Source organism: Carcharodon carcharias, chromosome 16 (assembly GCF_017639515.1).
Source record: "Carcharodon carcharias isolate sCarCar2 chromosome 16, sCarCar2.pri, whole genome shotgun sequence".
Taxonomy (NCBI): Eukaryota; Metazoa; Chordata; class Chondrichthyes; order Lamniformes; family Lamnidae; genus Carcharodon; species Carcharodon carcharias.
Genome location: NC_054482.1, coordinates 91,127,257 through 91,152,536, shown reverse-complemented (window position 1 = coordinate 91,152,536; position 25,280 = coordinate 91,127,257). Strand labels below are relative to the sequence as shown.

The following is a 25,280-nucleotide window of genomic DNA, read 5'->3' as shown; positions in this document are numbered from 1 at the left end:
AGAACAAAAACAGTAAGTCATGTTAAATGGCTGTTTTAAACTACAGAATGGTAGAACATAGTGTGCCCTGCCAGTCGTGCCGAACTTGGAGGTGTGACAAACAGTGAGGATGATACCAGTCGCCTGCAGCATGACAGAGAGAGGCTAACAGAATGAGCAGACAAGTGGCATTTGGAACTGAATGCAGAGAAGTGTGTGGTGATATGTTCTGGCAGAAGGGGTGGGGAGAGAAAATGCAGATTTAATGGTGCAGTTCTAAAGAGTGTGCAAGGATAGTCGGTCTGGGGGTTCATGTGCTTGGAGCTTTGAAGTTGCATGAAGTTAGTAGTTAGATAAGCATATGTGATCTTGGGTAGAGATTTTGAGTACAAAAGCAGGGAAGTTATACTGAACCTTTATAAAGCTCTGGTTAGGTCACAATTGGAGTATTGCGTCCAGTTCTGGTCACCACTTTCGGAAGAATGTGAATGTCCTTGAGAAGATGCAGAGGAGATTTACCAAAATGGTTCCAGGGATAAGGGAACTTGGGTACAAGTTGGAGAAGCTGGTCTTGCTCTCCTTGGAGCAAAGGAGGTTGAAGAGGTGGTCAAGATTATGACAGAGGTTTAGATAAGGTAGAGAAAGAAGAACTGTTCCCATTAGGCAATGTACAATGATTAGGGGTCAAACTTAAGGTTTTCGGGAGGAGATGTGAGGAAGAACTTTTTACGCACCAGGTAGTAATGAACTGGAATTTGCTGCCTAGAAGGCTAGTCAAAACAGACAATTTAATAATTTTGAAACAAAAATGTAGAGGTATTTGAGGGAAATAAACTTGCAGGGCTACTGGGAGAGAGCAAGGGATTGAGACTGACTGGTTGCTCCACAGAGAGGGGGTTTGAAGTTAATGGACCAAATAGCTGCCTCCTGTCTGTTTTGACTCTTTAGATATGACCTGTAGTTTTCTGGATTGTTCCTCATCCCTTGTTTAAAAAATAGTGTTATGTTGACTGCTTTTCAACCCTTGGGCTCTATTCCTGAAAAAGTGGCAACAGCAAGACTGATTTCATTAGCCACTTTCATTAACTTTTTCAGCCTGTTAATGACTGGCATACCTGATACTTCTATTTTTTTTAAAGTACTTCTAACATTTCCACCATGACAGCCAGCCACCCACCCTCTCCTCCAATAAAATTCAACTTCCATGCTGGAGAGATTAATCATGGTATGCTCTCTGAACATGTGGATGTACATGTCTATTTGCTACCATTTGGCCATTTTGATATGCCACCTTTAGGATCTTTCAACAGTAGCAAAAATTTTTTTCACCCTGATACATATGATATTCCTATAAATGCTTGTAAGGCTGTTTCTCCCTTACCTAATTTTCTACCTGGCTGTTGTGACTCGTTTCTGAACCTCCTTTATCTTATTCATCTTGGTTACACCACCATGCATATACACCACCAACTACTTTTCAGGCTAAATTTGTTTCCTCCTCTCTTGTTTTTCATATCTCTGGCTGGCAGAGTTTGAAATTACCTTTTTATCTCTTGTTGACTGGAATTACTATTTTAAACTTTTACTGCTTTCCATTGGTTTAATGAATGAATAAATTCCAATGTTCGGTATTGTCATTCCTCTAAGACTACTTTCTAGATTTGCCTTAATATTCAACATTATTCCCAGCACTTTCCATTCTGATTTCACATGGGGTGGTTTAGTACTTAGTAAAAAAAAATCTTATTTCAACCATTGCTTTGTACGTAGAGAGATTAAATTATACTCCATGTTGAAAGTTGGAACTTCACTGAAAATTGATCTATGCTAATCTTTCATATAGAATCCACCGGTGCTTCCATATACTGATTGGAACAATGAAAAGAGAAATCTTATTTCCCAATTGTTCTGTTTTGTAAGATTTTAAAAAATTCTTTCATGGGATATGAATGTCATTTGCAATGCTAGCATTCTTTGCCAATCCCTAATTGCCCTTGTGAAGGTGGTGGTGAGCTATATGTTAAACTCCCTACAAATTACTCGCAATCAGTTTAGGTCTCTGATAGCTGTCAATAATAAGCAACAGTGTAAGATGACATTGCACCACTAATGTTGTACAATGCACAGAGCGATGTCACAAAGACATATCAACTTGATTAACTTAAAATTCCAACTGTTAAGAGTTAACTGTTTAATTATCATGCCTGGAACCACATAACTCCCCCTTCTAATAAAAGGTTGGATGTCTTTAGATATAGAATTACCTTTCTCCTTTCCCTCTTTTTTCTGGAAATGAATCATTTTGAGAGCAGAATTGGTGTTTAGAATTAAATTTGTGGAATTTGCAGACTCAAAGGTGAAAGTAATTTTGGGAGGTATGCATGGCAAAATAATTGCTAATTAGTTAAAGGTTCTTTCAAGTGGGTGACAGATAGATGTTTTAATTCACCACAGGTGCAAAGCGGACTTTTTTGCTGACACTGGGTAATGGGATTTTTACACACCTAGTTTGTTAGACAACATCAGCTGCTCAGTAGCTGGTCTGTCTGAAAACTGATATCTAGCTGTTATTTTGCACAAACCCTGATCACTGCAAAACATGATGATTTTGTGTGAAACAGAAAATGCTCCTGATCTTTTTGTAGAGGCAACAACCACATGGCAATTAATGTTAACTGCCAGCTGTTTTATTCGCAGCACATCTGCATTCAAAAATTACATGCGAAAAAGAAGGGAGTTCTTTACAAAGCGTTGTAAAAATATATTGCAGTTGCTTATCTAGTAAATGTGCCATGTAGTGTAAAACAGAGTACTAAGTCTGTTACTCATAAGTCACAATAGTGGGAAGCATGGGAGGAGATGGTGGTGTAGTGGTAGTGTCGCTGGACTGGTAATCCAGAGGTCCAGGCAAATAGTCTAGGGACATGGGTTCAAATCCCACCATGCAGCTCGTGGAATTTAAATCCAGTTAACAAAATCTAGAATTGAATGCTAGTATCAGTGGTGGTCCATGAAGCTTTTGTTTCTTGTCATAGTAACCCATCTGGTTCACTAATGCTCTTTAGGGAAGCAAATTTGCTGTTCTTACCTGGTCTGGTCTATGTATGACTCCAGACCCACAACAACATGAACTGCCCTCTGAAGTGGCCTAGCAAGTTACTTAGCTCAAGGGCAATTAGGGATGGGCAACAAATGCTGGCCTTGTCAGCGACGCCCACATGACATGAAAGAAAAATAATGGCAGTTGACTTTGGCCTTGTATGTCCCTAGGCTATGAAGGGGAAATTTAGCCACTCAATCACTAGCTAGTGATAACTGCTGAAAGAGAGCTCATGTGAATGTAAAGTGAGGACAACTTTAGATTCAGCAATAATGGTGCACCAATATTTTCACTGACCAGAATCACGTGGGGAATTCAACAATACATTAAATGCATGTAAATAGAAGCAGTTGCTTAGATGTAATATTAAGGTAGAAACCTTGACTCCCTTCCCCAATCTGTTCAGCATATTCCTTGGTTAGATAACTGAAAAGTGGGTTATCACTTTACAGTATTTATTATTGACAATTCAAGTATCATCAGTGATACTATTTATCACCAATTCGTTTTCTGTCTGGAATGACTCCACAGTGGGGATTGTTTATATGGGGGAGAAGGTTAAATATAGAGCAGTGATCCCATGGGCTGAAAAAAATTGGGAACTGGGTGATGCTGTTTTTTTAACCTTTATATGAGTCAAACCAAGTTGGTAGAATTAACGTTACATTTTGTGAAGGCAGTTAGGATTTCAACATTGTCTAAATTGAATGAATTCTTAGCAGAAACTCTTTACTTTCACCCGAAAGTGACTGTTTTTCTGGTAAGAAGTTGCTCATATCTAGATTGTATGTCATTTCAGAGGCGAATCCCCTACTTGTTGTAAGTGTGATACTACAGACCAGATTTTGTTAAATCTTTACAGTGGGTGGTGGAAGAAGGTGCTTACTGTAAAGTATGTATGAGCTCTTAAATCAATCCTAAAATAAATTTTTGCAGGTAATAACTATACATTTTGTCATAGTGCCTAGTGCGCCACCACGGAAAGTGGAAGCGGAGTCAACGAACTCAACAACAATCAAAGTCATGTGGAAACCCCCAGTGTCGAGCAAACAGCATGGACAGATCCGTGGGTACCAGGTCACTTACGTGCGTTTGGAAAAAGGGGAACCACAAGGACAACCAATCATTAAAGATGTGATGTTAGCAGAAGAACAGGTATGCACAGTTAGTTGTTGATAGTTGAATTATTAAAAGTTACTGATCATGAGGGATGGAAAGAAATTACTCTATTATAATTTATATTTTTGAAACATTAAATTAAAGCAAAATGGAAGACAATTTGTCTGAAATGTTGCCTCCTAAAAATATATATTATTAATATTGTTTATTCCAAAGTGCTCTGTTGATGTGTATTGATCTGTTGAGTCTGAGTTTGAAATTATGTGCTTTTCAGACAATGACTATATTACTTGTATATTGATGGATGTTTATTGGTACAGATCTGGTACAAAATTTTCAGTTTAATGATTATTAATAATAACATGACTTCTAAATGTTTTGCTTTATCTCCAAAAGTGGTACTTCAAACATACCACATAGTTCTTTCTCTCTGCAGTAATACAATTCACTGTAAGGAGAATATGAAGAATGAATAATTTACAAATCCTTTGTTATCTCCTTCACATTTTAGAAAAATTATGCTTTCCCCCAAAAGAAAAAAGCCAGCTAAAGCTTAATGTGGGAATACAAAAAAAGCAAAATATCAACATAGGCACAGAATCAAAACTTCTGTTTGTGTTTTTGCATGGGGCAGAGTATTATTGAAGAATTAATGTTTATATTATTTTTCTTCCAATTTCTTACAGTTCATTTCTTTGCATATTTTTCTGAGCTGTAACTGGTAAATTATTTTGCTGGTAATAGCTGTCATTGTCTAATTTGTTTTGCTGCCAGTGAAACAAATTTCAATCAAAGTAAAGCTGATGATCAGACAAAATCGAGACTTAATTTTGAGATACTGAGTGGCCTTTGCAAGTGGCATGGAATGCTAATTAGCTAAAATAAAAAAATACATTTTGTTACTGTTGCCACAGGACTATCTTCTTCCAGATTATCAACAGTGTTTTGATAGATTGTAGTAGGTCCCATGCCATTGCTTACTATGTTTCTCTTCACTTATTTTATTTCTTTAATCGGTTTGCGTTACTTGTCTTCTTTCCATACCAGTGGGAGGCAATGGCATGCTGGCATTGTCACTGGACTAGTAATCCAGAGATGCAAGGTGGTGCTCTGTGGACACGGGTTCAAATCCCACCACAGCAGATAAGGGAATTTGAATTCAATCAATATAAATTGTCGATAGTCGTAAAAACCCATCTGGTTCACTAATGCCCGTTAGGGAAGGAAATTTGCCATCCTTACCTGGTCTCACCTGGCCTACATATGGCAGCAATGTGGTTGATTGTTAAATGGCCGAGCAAGCTGCTGAAAAGTCTACAAGGAATGAAATCTCCCAGTTTCCAGACACCAGAAGTAACAATGAACCTGTTGATCCTGCAGAGTTGTCCTTGCTAACATCTGGAGGCTTGTACCAAAGTTAGGAGAACTGTCCCACAGACCTGTCAAGCAACAGCCTGACATAGTCATACTCACGGAATCATACGTTACAGATAATCCCTGGCAGAGGTGGTGCAACAGTGGTATTCAGCTGGGAGGGAGTTGTCCTGGGAGTCCGCAACATCGACACTGGACTCCATGAAGTCTCATGGCATCAGGCCAAACATGCGCAAGGAAACCTAAGCTCAGATCACAGCTCTGAAAAAGAATCATATGGACTTGAAATATTAATGCTGTTTCTCCACTGATGCTGCCAGACCTACAGAGTTTTTCCAGCATTTTCTGTTTTTATTTCAGATTTCCAGCCACCGCAGTATTTTGCTTTACTTATGGTCAAGAAAACCTCCTGCTGATTGCCACAGACAACTCTCGCCACCCAGGTGATGAATCAGTACTCCTCCATGTTGAACACCACTTGGAGGAAGCACTGAGGTGGCGAGGAGACATAATGTACTCTGGGTGAGGGACTTCAATGTTCATCACTGAGAGCGGCTCAGCACCACGATTGACCCAGCTGGCCGAGTCCTAAAGGACATAGCTGCTAGACTGGGTCTGTGGCATCTGGTGAGAGAACCAACAAGAGTCAAAAATATACTTGACCTCATCGTCACCAATCTGCCTGCCACAGACGCATCTGCCCATGACAATATCAGTAGTCCTTGTGGAGATGAAGTCCCATCTTCACATTGAGGATACCTTCCATCATGCTGTGTGGCACTGCCACCATGCTAAATGGGACAGATTTCAAATAGATCTAACAACTCAAGACTGACCATCCATGAAGTGCTGTGGGCCATCAGCAGCAGCAGAATTCTACTCGACCATAGAGTCATAGAGGTCTACAGCACAGAAAAAGGTCCTTCGGCCCATTGAGTCTGCACTGGTCAAACAAGTACCTAACTATTCTAATCCCGTTTTCCAGCAACAGGTCCATAGCCTTGTATGCCACAATGAATTGAGGTTTTTAATGCGATTGTAGAAATTATACTTTGGTTCTGAAATTTTTGAGCTTTGATCCCTGAAAAACTAATGTTGACTTTTCCATGAGGTGTATGAAAAATTACAATTTTTTGGCCAAAAAAGGTTGGTTTACGCATGGCATGTTTTTAAACATTTGTCAATGTACAACCCCTTTCCCAATGAAATCCTTGAACATGCCTTTACCAGCTCTGAACTCCAATTTTTTAGTTTCACAAGCTTCAACCTTCATAAACCCTAACTCATCTGGAACTCCATCACACACATCTAGCCAACCCTCATGATCAGTCATAACCCCTATTCTGCTGACTTCCAATAACGTCCAATGGTCAGTGCAGAGATTTCAAAATCTTTTAGTTTGACTCCACCATTCGACTGTAAAATCTACCAAACCTATATTTGTCTATTTACCCCATAACTCTGATCTGCTTTGTACTCCCAACTTGGTCCATCTTTAAAAGTCTTTTTAAAATCTATTCAGCAAGTTCTATGCCTTTGGCACTTCCTCTAATTTCATTCTTAATCAGATTTATCCTCCAACTGCAAACTACCCGAGACATCTTTTTGTGTTAAAGGCAATATAAAAATGGAGTTCTACAGTACAAAACTCACGTGCTTCAGTCCCAGCACTAGCCAAGTCTATAAATTCAACTTTAGAAAGGAATTGCTATGAGACATTTTAAAAAAAACATCTATTTATTTATCTCAGAATTACTTCATTTTATTTCAGACCACTATCTGTTGCCTCATGGCCTGGTATATCCCCTACTCTACCCCACCACCAAGCCAGGGGATCAACCCTGGTTCAATGAAGAGTACAGGAGGGCATGCCAAGAGCAGCACCAGGCATACCTAAAAATGAGCTGTCAACCTGGTGAAGCTACAACACAGGACTACTTGTGTGACAAACATGGTAAGCAGCATGCAATAGACAGAGCTAAGTGATCCCAAAACCAACGGATCAGATCTAAGCTCTGCAGTCCTGCCACATCCAGTCATGAATGGCAGTGGACAATTAAACAACTAACTAAAGGAGTAGGCTACCCAAATACCCCCATCCTCAATGGTGGGGGAGCCCAGCACATCAGTACAATAGATAAGGCTGAAGCATTTGTAACCATCTTCAGCCAGAAATGCTGAGTGGATGATCCATCTGGGCCTCCTCCAGAGGTCCCTAGCATCACAGATGTCAGTTTTCAGCCAATTCAATTCACTCCACGTGATATCAAGAAACAGCTGAACAACTGGATACTCCAAAAGCTATGGGCCTTGACAATATTCCAACAATAGTACTATAGAATTGTGCTCCAGAACTTTCTGCACCAGTAGCCAAGCTATTCTACTACAGCTACAACATTGGCATCTAGCCGGCTATGTGGAAAATTGCCCACGTCCTGCCCATAAAAAGCAGGACAAATCCAACTGAGGCAATTACTGCACCATCAGTAAAGTGTTGGAAGAGGTCATCAACAGTGCTATCAAGAAGCACTTGCTTGACAACCAGGATCACTCAGCTCCTGGCCTCATTACAGCCTTGGTTCAAACATGGACAAAAGAGCTGAACTCCAGAGGTGAGGTGAGAGTGATATCAAGGCAGCATTTGACTGAGTGTGACATCAATGAGCTCCAGCAAAATTGGAATCAATGGGAATCAGGGAGAAAACACTCTGCTGGTTGGGGTCATACCTAGTGCAGAGGAAGTTGGTCATGGTTGTTGGAGATCAATCATCTCAGGTCCTCAGGACATCACTGGAGGAGTACCTCAGGATAATGTCCAAGGCCCAACCATCTTCAGCTGCTTTATCAATAAGTTTTCCTCCATCATAAGGTCAGAAGCAGGGATGTTCACTGATGGTTGCACAATGTTCAGCATTTGCAAATCCTCATACTGAAGCAGTCCATGTCCAAATGCAGCAAGGCCTGGACAATATCTGGGCTTGGGCTGACAAGTGACAAGCAGCATTTGTGCCACACAAGTGCCAGGCATTGACAATCTCCAACAAGAGAGAATTTAACCATCACCCCATGACATTCAATGGCATTACCATTGCAGAATCCCCCACTATCAACTATCCTGGGCGTTATCATTGACCAGAAACTGAACTCGATGAGGCATATAAATACTGTGGCTACAAAAGCAGGTCAGAAGCTTGGAATCTTCCGATGAGTAACTCACTTCCTGAATCTCAAAGCCTGTCCACCATCTGCAAGGCATGAGTCAGGAATGTGATGGAATACTCTCCACTTGCCTGGTGAGTGCAGCTCCAACAGTCTAAAAGAAGATCGACACCATCCAGGACAAAGCAGTGCGCTTGATTGGCACCACATCCACAAAAATTCACTCCCTCCACCAAATGCACAGTGACAGCAGTGTATACCATCTACAAGATGCACTGCAGAAATTCACCAAGCCTCCTTAGACAGTCCCTTCCAAACCCACGACCGCTGCTATCTAGAAGGACAAGGGCAGCAGATGCATGGGCACATCACCCTGCAAGTTCTGCTGCAAGCCACTCACCATTCTGACTTGGAACTATATCGCCGTTCTTTCACAGTCATTGGGTCAAAATCCTGGAACACCCTCCCTAACAGCACTGAGGATGGGTGCCTACACCACATGGATGCAGAGGATCAAGAAGGCAGCTCACCACGACCTTCTCAAGGGCAATTAGGGATAGGCAGTAAATGCTTGCCCAGGCAGAGATACCCCCATCCCATGAATGAATAAAAAAAAACTTCCATACAGTTTGTTGCATACCAAATCACGCGGGGCTTACCTATACTGCTGAAAAAGAAAATGCTTTTTTATGGAGAATACAAAAATCTTACTCTTGGTTAATTTTCACCATTATTAGCATGAAATTGACTCTTTTTCATGCTGATCAGAAGTTTACTTTCAATCCTCACTGAGAATGAACACAATCTATAAACAATAATTTATCAGCCACTTTGACTCATCTTGAGCAATCAGATATTACTGCCAAATTAACTCTCAATCTGTGATGACAGGAGACATAAGCATTATTGCTGAAGCATATTGGATCATTTACAATGTTGATTAATGTGTGTTTGCATACACTTTGGCCAGAATTTTCGGGTCGGCGAGTGGGGGTGGGACCCGCTCGCCAACACACAAAACGATGAGTGGTGACGTCAGGCATGCGTCCCGGCGTCACTGTACGTCATTCAGATCTTGAGTTTGGTGGGCGCGCACAAGAGTCGGCTACGCGCCCGCCAAACTGTCAAAGGCCTATTGAGGCCATTTAAATAGTAATTAAACTAATTAAATGAGCTGCACGTCCAACCTTAAGGTTGGCGGGCAGGCGAAGAGCCCAGGCAGCCTTCACATTTTTCATGAAACCTCATCCATGGGCGGGATGAGGTTTCATGAAGGTTTTTAAAGTTTAATAAAAAATTTTAAATAAAATGAATTGACATGTCCCAGCTCATGTGACACTGTCACATGATGGGACTTGTCTTAAAATTTTTTTTTCTTTATTAAAATTTTCAAAAGTTAAACTAATCTCCCTGAAGCAACTCTGTGCCTCAGGGAGATTTCTGTGCACGTGAAAGAGCACAGGCCCTGACTCAGCCTATTCCCCCTGCCCGCAAAGGAGGCACACAGCACTTCTGGGTGCATGTCACACCGGGCGGGCCTTAATTGGCCCACCCACATAAAATGGCGGCACGCAGCCGATCAAGGGTGGTGTTCAGCTGCGTGCCTGCCTGCGCCCTGCTCCCATCCAACCCCCCACCCCCAACAGGGAGAAAATTCTCCCCTTCATGTACTTTGGAGCAATTATATTCTTGATTCACTGTTAGTAACTTGTTTAAAAAAAACTTTTGGTTAGAGGAGTTACAGAGCAAAAAGTCTTTTTTCCATTTTGATGGTCTAAAAGCCTTGACATGGCGATGTATTGTTGTCCATGAACAATTGTAAATCACCTCAGCAAGTAGTTTTTTTTTGCAAGTGTGAGTACCTGCCAACACCACCAAATTGTCTGGTGCAACCAAGCCTCATGTTAAAGACATAAAAAATCTACAATACTGGAAACACTGGGCAGGTCAGGCAGCATAAATGGAAAGAGATTTAATGGGAGGAATATTCCCAGCCCATTGAGGACTGGAAAACTATGTAAAATGCCATCCGGCTGGTGTCCCAGCATTTACACTCCTCCTCCCATTTTTGTCAGGTTGGTAGTGTTGTTGGCCACCCCAGAGCAGCAATGGCTACAGTGGATGGGTCACACACACTATCTGGAACATGGCAGCTTCGAGTAGGCTATTGCATAGTGGAAAGTTATTGAGGCCTTCAAAAAACATGCACTTAGTACTATAAAGGGGGAAGCCAGCAAGCCAGAGATCAGCCAAAGGCAGAGGCTTGTGACAACAGAAGCAGATAATTGAAGCTGAATCTTATCATCATGGCCATGATATGGAAATTGCTGGCAATTCCTTGAAGAGACTTTCACAATACAACTGGGCTACACACCTTCCCTGCCTCTCTCCTATTTTCTTCATTATTACCTCCTCCAAGTCACCACAGTCCAAATCTTGTGCCACCGCTATGAAGGTCCTAATATTGACGCTTCAAACCTGCGCATTCAATCTTGATCTTGACTCAGCATCCTGTCCATAATCCCTAAATTGGTAGAGATCCCAGACATGGTTTCCTAATTAGCTACTTTCCAGAAGGCCGGTTACTCGCACATCTCAAGTTCCTGATGTGGAAATCACCACACCGCTCGTGCGTGAACTAGGGAGGCATGCTTCTGCCCAATGTTTCATTCAGGTCAGTGAGCAATTCTGATGAAAGATCATTGACCTAAAACTTTAGGAAGGATTTTCCCGTGAGTTTCAAATGGGGATCAGGAGCCTGCGCTGTGGAGGGAAGACTCTCCCCATCTGAATTTTTCCTGAATCAGTCAATTATTGACCAGAGAGTGGCCTCACCATCCTATTAAGGATGGTGGATGAGCTCTCAAATTTGGAGAGCCAGTAGGCAGCTCTTCAGGTTGGAAGCAGCAGCAGGATTCCTCTGTATGTAAGTGAGAGTGAAGGTGCCTTCTCCCCAACTTTTTTATATTTAAAATAAAAAATGGACTCAGCAGTTGAGCCACCATTAAGGTGGGGTGGAATTGCTCCACAGGATGGCCTACTGCTGTAACTGAAGCCAGTCAAGCAGTGAGGACCTTTAAGCCTGCCACCAAGAGGCCACCATCAGGCAGCTACCCAGTTCCTTGATGACACCAAGAGTCTAGAGGCTGACTGGAAAACTCCAGTTGAACTGCAAAAATAGGCTTTATTGACCCTTAACTAGTTGAATTGGCTACTGGCAGCTTGCATGCAGGTAGCCCTGCTGCCCCTCCGATCCTGCCTTCAGAAAAATGGCCAGGGAGCCAGCAAGCAGGCCCCAAAGTGCTAACTTTCGTGCCTTCCCACTTGTCCTGTTCCTTTTTTCCTTCCTGTGTTTATCTCACTTTCCTTTAAGTACATCTTTGCTGCAACTACTTGTGGAAGCAAGTTCCACATTCTAACCTCACTCCAGGGAAAGACATTTCTCCTCAATTCACCTTTGGATTTCATAGAACCTGTTTCCACCATCCTTTCAGGCAATGTTCTTTACTCTGTTAAAACCATTCAAAATTATCTCTATCAAATCCTCTGTCAACCCCCTAAGTTCTAAGGAGAACAACACCAGTTTCTCCAGCTTCTTCACATAACTGAGGTCCCTCATGAGGTGCAGACACGACGGGGCAAATGGCCTCCTTCTGCACTGCAACAATTCTGAGAATCTTATCCCTGACACCATCCTAGTAAATCTCTTCAGCAACCTCACCAAGGCCTTGACCAGCTTTCCTAAAATAAATTGAACACAGTACTCTAGCTGAGGCCCAACCAGTGTTTTGTAAAGGTTTAGCATAACTTCCTTACTTTTGAATTCTGTTCCTCAGTTAATAAAGAATCCGGTATGCTTTTTTAACAGCCTTCTCAACTTGTTCTGGCCCCTTCCAGCGCCACATCTCTCTGTTCCTGCACCCACTTTAAAATTGCACATTCAGATCATGTTGTGTCTCATTATTCACACCAAAATGTATCACTTTAAATTTTTCATTAAAATACGTCTGTCACCTGTTTGCCCATTTTATCTGTTTATATCCTCTTGCAGTTTGTTTCCAACCTCATTGTGTAATACATTTCAGTTTAATTTCATCTGCAAGCTTTGAAATCATGCCCTGCGTACCTAAATCAAGGTCATTAACATATATCAAAAAGAGCAGTGGCCCTTATACCAAACCCTTGAGGAACACCACTGTATACAGGACTGTAAGCTGCAAGTTGAGAGAATGGAATTCCTTTTAATTGATAAGTAATACACTGACCTCATGGGAACCTTGCACCATGCCATGCAGGCCAAGTTTTTTTTTTTAAATCCATTTATAAGATGTGGGTTTCACTGGCTGGGCCAGCATTTATTGTCATCCCTAGTTGCCCTTGAGAAGGTGATGAGCTGCCTTCCTGAACTGCTGTAGTCCATGCGATGTAGTTGTATCCATAGTGCTGTTAGGAGGGGAGTTCCAGAATTTTGACCCAGCAACCATGGAGGAATGACGATATATTTTCAAGTCAGGATGGTGAGGGACTTGAAGGGGAACTTCCAGGTGATGGTGTTCTGATGTGTCTGCTGCCCTTGTCCTTCTAGATGGTAGTGGTTATGGGTTTGGAAGGTGCTGTCTAAGGAGCCGTGGTAAATTCCTGCAGTGCATCTTGTAGATGGTACACACCATCGGTGGTGGAGGGAGTGCATGTTTGTGGACGTGGTGCCAATCAAGCGGGCTGCTTTGTCCTGAACGGTGTCAAGCTTCTTGAGTGTTGTGGGAGCTGCACTCATCCAAGCAAGTGCAGAGTATTCCATCGCACTCCTGACTTGTGCCTTGTAGATGGTGGCCAGGCTTTGGGGAGTCAGGAGGTGAGTTACTTGCCGCAGGATTCCTAACCTCTGACCTGCTCTCGTAGCCACAGTATTTATATGGCTAGTCTAGTTCAGTTTCTGGTCAATGGTAACCCCCAGGATGTTGATAGTGGGGGATTCAGTGATGGTCTTATGCTGTCTTCTTGTTTTTCCTGACCAATGGGGTAAGAGATGGAAGTGTTTCTCTTTCTAACCTCCTTGGTACATCTGTGTTTTCTAAACTGCAAGATGTTGCTAATAACACCTGTTTCAGCCTGAAAGGAGCCTGTGGCATAAAAATTGATTGGGACCTTGAAAGTTATGGGCAGTTCTATCCATGATGTGGCTTGAGGCTTCAACAGCTGACATAGTTCAGTACCAACGTCATTAAGGTGAAGGTGCCTCATACACTTCTCTTCACTGACGTTAAGGTAGGAGAAGTGCTCCATGGTCATGGCCACCTGCTGAGAACCTGCTCCGCCTCACTCTCCTAGCACCTTATCCTGCTCTGTGGCATCTTTCTTACTGCACGGTTCCCAACAAGTGACCCATGTCTGAATAGTTTGTGAAGGTTACTGACCCATTTACCAAAAGAAATAGTTTCTCCCTTAAATGCTTCTATTTATATGTAAAAAGAATTAAATGGTTTTAACGTCAACTCCTCTGTGGCCTTGCTGAATACTTCTTCCCAGTTTGAAAAATACTCATTCACCACTGTTTTCTGCTTTTCTCTTAGCCAATTTTATATCCCCAGCTACCATGTACTTTAATTCCACGTGCTTTTGTTTTCCAAATAAGCTTGTTATGTGGCACTTAATCAAATTTCTTTTCAAAGTATGTATAGGTAACATCCATGCACTCTTTTAATCAATTCTCTCTATTGCTTTTGAATGTGGCAATGAAATTTGTTGAAACTATATTTACATAAGATTAGCAAACCTGATATGGTAACTAGAAGTTTATCAATAAACTCTTACAATTGATTACTTGAAAATCCATTGTGCATGCTGACAAAAGCAGAAAGTCGTTGTTGAGCAATCTATAATTGCTGGTTTTGCCTGTCCCTTATTTGTCAATGTAGCCGATATGTCTCATCCTGGTGCAAGGCTTTAGATTAGGTATATCTAGCAGCAGACATTGATTCACATACTGAGGAATTTCATTCTGCCAAACTCGTCTTGCATATTTTGGACAAATGAACATTTTCCTTGTTCTTGGCTAAAATTCTATTGTGCTTCAGGTGGGAATTGATCAACTGATTAATGTTTCCTGTATGTTGCAATTTCAAGAACAGATAATCATTTTATGTCAGTGAAATTATGTGAATAAACCACATGCATAACAAGTGGATATCATTAACAAAGTCCAAACTAGCAGAAAATAAATTGAAGTTGACCGTGATATTGTGATTGTATGCTGTTCTAGATATGGATCTGATGGAAATGTTTAACATTATTGCGTGTGTGTGTGTGTGTGTGTGTGTGTGTGTGTATATATAACTTCTAGACTTTATTTCTGTATTATATCTCTGAATTTGCATTAGATGACCTGAAGTATGTGGCATGAAATAATTGGCCAAGTGCTGTGTGGTATAAGAGGTAACTGTTTGAAAAAACAAGGGTAAGCAGCAGGTATTAATGTGAACAGGTCCCAAACACTACTACTGTGAATGCAGATGACTGAACCTAGGTTGAAGAAATAAGTAATAAACTATACTAATTGCTGTGCAATGAAGTCTGAAAGTTGCTATTTTAAAATATGTTCCTTGTTATATTTCCTATTCATAGTTAGCATGTATCCTTACTAATCCAGTCAATATTGTCTTTCCTCTAATCCCTTCTTTCTAATTGTCTTTATTTTCCCCAAACCCATCCATTCAGTGGGAGTCTGAGGACACCCAGGACTATGTGAGTAATAAACATGTGCAAGTCTGGGCATGGGCTTTCTTTCAAGTCATCAGAGGGATGTCAAAGATGAATATAGTAGATGTTGTTTAAATAGAGAAGAGAATCCTGTGCAACTTAAATAATTGGTATTTTTATTAAAGTAACTGTACAAAGGGAAGTCTGCAGTACATTCCTTAAGTTTGATGCAAAAATTGCTCTGTGACTTCTGTCTTTCCTTGTGGCAAAATTGATGCTCTTGAGTAAGGTGAACAGTATTAGAGATCATTGGTAAGATACAGATTTTATTGGACTAGTCAATAAATTGATTCACAAAATTCATCAAATTTGCTTTTTACAGTGCTGACTGATATAGCCAACCTGAAGTCAGTTTTGCATAATAAAGGCAGTCCTTTTTTTTCCGAAATAACTATGGACAGTCATGTAGTTTGCTTATACCTTTTTCATTTACTATAATGTAAAACAATTGGAAAAGGGGTGCAGATTTAGTAGTCTCCTATTTATGGTTAAGCTATCTTTGGAACTGCAAATACTTTGCCACGCTCTTTGAGAGCTATTATTTACAACACAATCCTACAACGGGAGAATTGCAGAGTTGCAATTCAGAGGATTTCAATCACCCTAGCACTAATAGTGCTTTTGAGCAACAAATATAATTCTGATACATCACAACACTTCCTCTTCATCAATTGTACATTTAGCAGGACCCCCTGGTAATGAAGAAGGCAGCAGTTTATTCACCTGTCCTGATAACTGAAGGTCACTGTGAATAGAGGAGCACTTAATCGAAGAATCAGCAAAATCATCACACTTGTTTTGTTTGGTGAATTATAAAACTATTAACTGCACAGTTTGTGTACACTTACTTTTAGGTCACCTTCCACTCTAATGTTAGCGTCATTTTACGTAAGTTGTGATCAATTCCTGCCTTTAATATCAAATCCAATCAAAATCACATTGCTGGGTTCCTAGAAAATAAGTAAATTTGTTTTCAGCCCATTATTACTCAATTTCCTTCTGAGTGACAATAAATATATTAAGGTTTAATTTAGGATATTGTGGACTAGTTGAGTCTTTGGGTGGAAATCAAGTAAATAGAAAATGTGCAGTATACACTTTTGTTGACCATCTCTCTTTGACATCCCTGCACTACCATTTGGCATTGAACTTTCTCTGCTCTCTGAATTAGACAGTTGCATGAGAAATAAACTTTGCTTGGAGAATCTAATGGATGTTCTACTTGTAGATTCAAATCTACACTTTATTGCCTGTTGCAATGGTGCTGGCACAATGTGTGCTTTTTCTTCCCTTCACGATGTTGCGTGTGATGTGTTGCGTGTTGAGACTTATTTTGTATTGGTTTGTGTAAACCAGTCGTGTTGGATCACTAAGCTGGGCAGTTCTCCAGACTGTATGGGCAACAAATCCTGATAAAGATCAACCTGCCTTGATCTTAACATGCCATGAAAGATTTGTGATAAAAAATGGAAAGGATCAGTGAGAGAGAACAAACCCCACAGTCAACTATCATTCTCGGTGCTTACAGTAAACAAATGTATAAGGTATCTTTTTTTTATGTCTGCCTCCTTGCCTAAGGATATTTTTGTGGATATCCCTTTCTCCAAATTAGCTATCCTTTATTAATTTCATTTATTTGTAAACTGCAAATTACAAGATGGCAAAGTTCTATGAGTTCTATGAGCTAGATAGTAATGGAAAATTGAACAAATTTAGGCGGTAAGGCCTACTGTCTCCTCACTGCCCAAGCCCAAATCTTCCTCAGTGTTCTAATCCTTTAGTTGAAGTCTTTGGACTTTGCTGCCCCTTTAATGCTGTTCCTGCCTCTCTTGGCACAAGAACACCACCCATGTTTGTAAAGGGCCTCCAGCAGTCTCCACCTGCTGGCTGATCCTGCTAGGATGTCAGCATGAATGCTTAATGATCCCCAACTCGGTAACTATGCCGGGTGCATGGAAGTCAGGTTAGCAAGCAGGGAGATGGAAATCCAACCATACTTGTTTAAATTAATAATTTCCATCCTAGCCACTAAAGTTAGTGAGATTGTTATAGAATAGAAGTACAAATAAATATTCCCAGCCCAGTGGTGTATTTAGTGGAATGATATGGCAACAACTTTTCACCCCAAGTGATATATTTGCTTTCCAAACAGACTGACTTTGAAACAACAGTGATTCCCATTTCCTATTTTGAAATGGGGCAGGGCAACAATCTGGTTATTCAGTTTAATGCCCAGGTGACTAATTTGGTAACTTATAAATCATTTTAGTGTACACTTAGTCCATAGATGGACTTTTCCAGCTGCGTGAGTAGGCCTATTACAGTGAGGAGAAAAGGCTGAAATTATTTTGGTCTGAACAAACGGTGTTTTCTATCAGATCAAAAATGAAGAACTTTGCTAGTTGTCCTGGATAAATCAGAGCCTTACACAGTTAACTGTAGGAGCTTAGATGAAGGTGGGAGTGTGTACAGCTGTATGCATGTGTGGAAATGGTGGTTTGCAGTGCATTGGTGTTGCTTTTGGATTTCTACAAATTATTGCCCTAGCTAATCTTATTTGATTTTAATGCATTATTCCCTTTATGTGTTATGAATTTATGTGATATTTCTGTGGTTTGTTGAATTCAGCACTTCAGTTCAAACAAGAACTGCTGGAAGATCTGGTCGTTTCACCTGGATTACACATAAAAAGAATGCATCTGGTTTAATTAGCTAGGATGCAAATTTTATTACAATCTTTTATGCTAACAAAATGCAGTATAAGACATGACAAAATCGCAATTACTTTTGATTATTTTCAACCGGATGCATTTTATTTAAATTTTAAATTAAATTGTTAGTATGTTTTGGAGTCACAGATTCTTTGAAAGCATGTTGATTTTTCTCAGCATTGATAATAAAATCCATGCTAATTCTTAATCAGTTGCAAAATGTATTTATGAAAGTCATGAGCTTTATATATCATGATGGCATAGTAAACTACCGAAGCCCTGAATGTATATCCTTATCCCTTTTTGATACAATATGTTGATTCAGGTTTTCCCCCTTTGCCTGTGCTGGTCAGACCACTTTTGCATAGCCCATTGGATTCCAATTGTCTGCTCTCTAGCACCCTGATGGTTCATCATTAGCATATGCGTAATGCTGGGGTGCTATGTGGATAGATAAACATCATAAACTATTTGCTTCTGATGCATTTGATAATAGGAAGCCGTTATTGGGGGACTGATGCCTGAAACAACATATTCCATTACTGTGGCCGCATACACCACTAGAGGGGATGGAGCTCGTAGCAAACCCAGGCTGGTTACTACTTCAGGAAGTGGTAAGTAGGAGCTCACATCATATTAGTCATAGTTTGTTTTTTAGTGAGGTTCTTCCAGCAAAAGAATGAATTCTCAAGAAAAATCTTTCATTCTGCTTGGTATTGATATATATCCTCAATCCAGCTACTCCACATTATTTTATTTAAGCAAAATACTGCATATGTTGGAGATCTGAAATAAAAACTAAGTGCTAGAAAAACTAGCAAGTCTGGCAGCATCTGTGGAGAGAGAAACAGAGTTAATGTTTCAAGTCCAATATGACTCTTCTCTGGAACTGAAGAGAGGTAGAAATGTGATGGGCTTTATGCTGTTGGAAAAGAGGTGAGGGTCAGGTGGAACAAGGGACAGGGCCAGGGATAGGTTAAAGGTTAAATTACAAAGATGTCATGGAACACAAAGCAAAGGGAGTGGTAATGATAGAATTAAAGACACAAAGCATTGGTCCAGATCAGGTGTTAATAGCAGAATAAAGGTCAGTGCTGTTGAAAGAAAAAACGTGAGAACAAGATACAGACTGGCACTTTGGGGGCGGGAGAGAATCAAAATGGAGGACAAGGTTCATGGTCTGTAGTTGTTGAACTCAATGTTGAGGCTATAGCCTGTAAAATGCCTAATTAGAAAATGAGATATTGTTCTTCCAGCTTGCATTGGGCTTCACTGAAACATTACAGCAAGCTGAAATCCGAAATGTAAGCACCATAGCAAGATGGTGAATTGAAATGGCAAGTGACCGGAAGGTGAGGGTCACACATACAGACCATTAACCTTGCGGAGTATTCTGCAAAGCAGACTGGGTGACCGCTTTGCAGAACACCTCCGCTCAGTCCACAAGCATGACACCATTCCATTTTGCCTTCCTAATCACTTGTGTGCCTGCATACTAACTTTTTGTGATTGATGTACCAGGACACCCAGATCCTGGTACATCCTTGTAGGGAGATTCGCTAGTGCTGTTGGGGAGGGTTTAAACTATATTGGCAGAGTGATGGGAACCTGAGAGGGAGCTCAGATTCGAGGGAAGCAAAACTGATAAAAGGAAGTAGAAAAGTAGAAAGCAAAAATATAAGACAGCCGAAGCATTGGCGAGCATCAAGTAGGACCAGAATGGAGAATAATGTTAAAAAAGCAGAATTAAATGCACTCTATCTGAATGCACATAGCAAAATGGCTGATGATTTAAATGTACAAATTGAGGTAAATGGGTATGATTTAATTGTGTTATGATGTGGCAGATGATGTGTGCCAGACGGACTAAAGTCCAGGAAGGAAACTTGGTTGCGCTATCACAACGGTTTTGCAATTTGTAGTTATTTCGAGATGTGTGCATTGAATTCAGAAGTAATAAGTCCACCAAGATCTTTAGAGATTTTAAAAATTAAAGTATTTATTAACAAAATATAAAAGATTTCAAGCACATTCATAAAACGACGAATTACTTAATACTATAAAAATTCCTAGGGCAAAATTTGCCCCCCCATTGGGGGGTGGAAGTGCAGGTGTGGGCGGGTGGCCCTCTGATGGGTGGGGGGTGCCGCCATTTTTAGTGGGCAGGCCAATTAAGGCCCGCCCAGCATGATGTCTGCAGGGAAGTGTGGATTCCTAAAATCGGAAGTGCGCTCCAATCTCCCTGAGACTAAGTGCTGCCTGCTGCCTCAGAGAGATTGGTTCCCAAAGTAAAAAGGTTACTGCAGTGAAAATTTCATTCGCCATCCATGTCCCCTCATGTGACATTGTCACATGAATTGGGACATGGACATAACGTTAATTAAAAGTGTCTAAGTTTTTGATTCAGCAATGAAACCTCATCCCGCCCATGGATGAGATTTAATGCTTTTTCAGGTGGCCGCCAGTGCTCCCAACCTGCCCGCCAACCTTAAGGTTGGACAGGCAGGTTCATTAATGAGCTTAATTGATTTTTGAATGGCCTCAACAAGCCATTGACAGGTCGGCGGGCGCACAGCTGACTCGGCTGCTCCCCCGCTACCTGAAAATGCAAATGACACAGGATGACGCCGGGAGTTCCGTCCAACGCCATTACATGTCATTTTACACATCGGCGAGCGGACCCCGCCCCCGCTCACTGACAGGAAATTTCTTACCTAATTAACCTGACTCCCAGTTACACTCCCTTGAAGGCAGCAGTACAAAAAATAGATTTTAGATTTAAAACAGAACCAGCAAATTAACACAATAGCACTTGACAGTGGAATTCCAAATGTTTTTTCCCCAGCCTCAGTTTTATTATATAACAGACTTATGCACAAATGCTGTAGGCTTCATTAAGGCTATTTCACACACTCCTGTTAAATCTTTCTTGACCTTTTGACACATAGGCCTGAATTTTTCAGTGTGCGTGCAGGAGTGGGCCCGAAAAGCCAGCACGTAAAATGGTGTGCGTTTTTTCGTTCAATGGATGCACGCCAGAGTCGTCTGTGCGCCCACCGATATTTACACATCGTATTAAGGCCATTAAGTAAGTAATTAAGGTCATTGTTGCCACTGCCCGTCCAACCTTAAGGTTGGCAGGCAGGCGAAAAGGCCTAGTGGCCTTCACATTTTTAGGAAACCTCATCCACGAGCGGGATGAGGTTTCCTAAAGCTTTTAGTAATTAAATAAAAAAATTTTATGAAATATAAAAATAGGTCCCATCTCATGTGACATAGACTCTCCCTCCTCCCCCCGCCGGCAGAGGTAGTGCTGAGCACTACCACTAGCGTCTTACGCTGTGCGGGCCATAATTGGCCCGCCTGTGTAAAATGGCGATGCGGGGCCGATCATGGGTGGCAATCGACTCCACGACCACCCACTCCCGCTGAGCCTGCCCACCGACTGAAAAATTCAGGCCATTTATATATGTTTCTCTCTTTTTAATATTTAAGTTCTGTTGTTCAAACTGTATCTTCCTCATAACATAATATATAGTGGCAACATGAAAGTTTTTATCAGTAACCTTTAGAGGAAAATAAGTGCATTCCTTAGCCTTGCTTATCTGGCTAGTTGTAAACAGACTAATATCCCTTTGAAATTCAAATATCCCTTCATTTTGTCTAAAAATGCAAATTCCTTTCACACCTTACATGCTAAGCCAGTATCCATGTTTACGCATTAGCATGTCCAGCACCTAGCTTCTTTTGATGATTTCAATCTTGCAATCTACTTAAATCATGCACAAACACAACTATACTTATCCCCATAAACCTACTTGACAATAAACCAGAGGAATATTATGAAAATTATTATAATTTCATCACAATTGCCATTATGGAGGCATGGCTACAGGGCAACCAAGATTGGGAACTAAATATTCAAGGATATTTGGCATTTTGGAGGGATAGGTGTAAAGTAAAGGGAGGTGGGGTAGCACCCCTATTAAGGGACAAGTTCAGTACATTAGTAAGAGAGGATCTTAGACTGAAGGATTGAGATGTCGAATCAGTTTGGGTGGAGCTAAGAAACAGCAGGAGGCAGCAGACATTGGTGGGAGTTGTTTATAGACCACCAAACTGTAGTGGCAATGTTGGGCATGGTATAAGTGAGGAAGTTAGAGTTGCATGTAATGTGGGTATTAGAGTAATAATGGGTGAATTCAGTTTGCACACAGATTGGGTTAACCAAATCAGCACTAATGCACCCTGGAGGATGAACTCCTGGAGTGTGTATAAGATTGGTCTCTGGAGCAATACATGGAGGAGCCATCTAGAGATCATGCTATTTGGATTTAGTGTTGTGTAATGAGAAAGGGCTTATTAATAACCTTGCTGTAAAGGAGCCTTTGGGAAATAGTGACCATAAAATGATAGAATTTTGCATTAAGTTTGAATGCGATATAGTTCATTCTAGGGTCTTAAATCTGAAGAAAGGAAATTGACGGTATGAGCGGCAAGTTGGCTATAATACTTTGGGAAAACACATAAAGTATTGATGGTAGACAGGCATTGGCTAGTATTTAAAGAAATACTCCATGGTCTACAACAGATACACATTCCCCTAAGGCACAAGCACCCAAAGGAAACGGTAAATCAACTATGCTTAATGAAAGAAGTTAAAGATTGCATTAGATCAAAGGAAGTGGCTGATGATAATGCCAGAAAAAGTGGTAATCTTGAAGATTGGGAGCAGTTTAGAACACAGCAAAGGGGGAGCAAGAAATTGATTAAGAATGGGAAAATAGGATATGAATGCAAACTAGCAAGGAACATAAAGGCAGACTATAAAAGCCTCTTTAGGTATGTGAAAAGAAGAAGATTAGCTAGGACAAATGTGGTCTTGTTACAGGTGGAGACCGGAGAATTTTTAGTGGAGAGCAGGGAAATGGTGGAGAAACTAAACAGTTACTTTGGGCAGAATTTTCTGGCTGACGTGTAGGTGGCGAAGCCCACACGTCAGCGCTTAAAATGTTGCGCGAGCGTCCCGACATCAACGCGCAGCATCGCGATATTTCGTTCGGCGGGCGCGCTTAGCAGTGGGATGCGCACCCACCATTAATTAAAGGCCTCGTTTTGGCCCTTAACTTGCCAATTGGTGAGGATTTTGAGGGGCCTGTGCGAACTTCAGGTCGGCGCACAGGCCGCCGGGTAGGAGATTTTTAAATAAAACTCATGCAGTGGTGCGATATGTGAACTCAGAGGGGTTGTTCATGTTTTCCACGAAGTTTTAATTGCAGAAAGTGTTTTAAAGTTGCCTATTAGCAGTTCACATCGATTTCCAAGAGCTTCTTGTGTACTTTGAAGCCAGTCTGCAGACAGTAATCTTTCCCGGGCCTGCAGCTTTCCGGAGGCCTCCATTTAGCCTGGGGGTATGGGTTCTGACATCTCCACTGGAGGCAGCTCTTCTGAGGAGGAAGGGAGGGATAGAATAAGGAGGACGCCAGGAGTGGACAATCAGCCTCCAGGGGAGCCACCTTTGGGAGGTCAGGCGCAGGCACAAGGGGCGCAGGGCCAAGAGGTTGTCCAAGGTGGAAGGGTCCGCAGACGACACCACTATCCTGCTGCCAGGGTATACAGGCGGCGAAGCAGCTACCTCAATTTGACTGAGATGCAATGCTGAAAGAGGCTTCGACTATCAAGGGAGACAGTCAACTATATCAGTCAGATGATTGGCCCTGAGATCTCCCCTATCTGTATGGGTGGACACCCCATGCCAGCGGCTCTGAAGCTCACAGTTGCCCTCCACTTCTATGCCTCTCGCTCCTTCCAGGGCTTGGTGGGTGATCTTAGCGGTGTCTCCAAATCGGCTGTACACACTTGTATCAAGCAGGTTACAGACACTCTGTTCAGATGGGTATTGACCTTCAACCACTTCCACTGCGACCAGGCAAGTCAGGAACAGCGAGCCAGAGGCTTCGCGGCCATTGCTGGTTTCCCCCTGCATCCAGGGTGCAATAGACTGCACACATGTGGCCATCAAGGCACCAGCAGGTGAGCCCGATGCCTTTGTCAATGAAATCTTGAGTAGACCAGTGGCTCTCTCCCCCACAGCCCTTGTGGAGGCATGGCTCCTGTTGCACTGCTGCTCAGCTTCTGTTCTTGGACGGCAAAGAGGCATCATGAGCCACCTTTGGAGGGGATAGCCCTTGTCACCCAGCAGCCAACCATCCAGCCGAGCCGGAGCACTGAAGAGACCCGGCACCTGGGAGTGTCTGAGGATGTGAGCGTCGTGGGAGCTGCCTGGATACCTTGCACAGACTTGTAAAATCTGCATCCTGTGATCACACACTATCTGCACGTTCGTGGACTGGCAGAAGGCAAGATTTCCCCTTGGCGCAGGGATGAGTAATGTGGTGGCATTTATTTAAGTTGAGGTTCACAGCTGAGGTGTTGAGGACCTTTTGGACAGAGTAATGTGGGGTGCACTGGCTGAAAGGGTGGTCGAGGTTCCAACCTCCCTAAGATGCAGTAAGTCTTTGGCTGTGCAGCAGCGATGCCATGGCATGTTAGGCCATGGGGATAGTGGTCACAAATGGGATACGATGACTTTGGAAGGTGGTGGAGATGCAATACCTCAGCGAGACGAAGGACCTTTGTGTATGACCAACACGTCAGAGCAACTCAGTCTGTGAGTGAGTAGTGTTGCAGGATTAACGATTGCAGCAGTTTGCTTTGGATTGGTTTGGATGGTGGGCAGACAGAGTGAATGGGACTGTGGACCTCAAATACCTGGCTGCTGGACCCCAGCCTCGCTGCCACCTACTGCCCTGGCCGCCTGCCTCCTCCCCAGCTCCATGGCTAGCTCCTCAAAGGTCATGAGGCGCTGGAGCAGGGCATGCCCACCTCCAGTCCTCTGGCGCTCCTGCTGATTGTGTTCAGTTTTTGCCTGCAGAACCGAGAAGAGGATTTATTGGGGCTGATCGCTCATGTACTCTGCACATGCACGCCGCACCCCAACCACAGTGGCCCATCTGAGGCCTCAAGCGACTCCTGTCCACACTACTGGTGATCGGTCCCCAGAAGATAGTAAGGCTGGTTCC

General features: G+C 42.0%; 1 protein-coding gene across 7 annotated transcripts in view; it reads left to right on the top strand.

The window, feature by feature from the left end:
* Window positions 1-25,280, top strand: part of ptprfa (protein tyrosine phosphatase receptor type Fa) — a 509,773-nt gene that overhangs the window by 350,215 nt on the left and 134,278 nt on the right. For 4 of the 7 annotated variants that reach the window (XM_041207577.1, XM_041207574.1, XM_041207576.1 and 1 more), the window contains exons 12-13: window positions 4,041-4,234; window positions 18,695-18,812. In XM_041207577.1, coding sequence (XP_041063511.1) covers window positions 4,041-4,234; window positions 18,695-18,812 — 312 coding nt within the window. Of the gene's footprint in view, window positions 1-4,040; window positions 4,235-15,445; window positions 15,473-18,694; window positions 18,813-25,280 lie in introns of all 7 variants that reach the window. The other 3 variants (XM_041207572.1, XM_041207578.1, XM_041207575.1) reach the window with 1 other exon arrangement.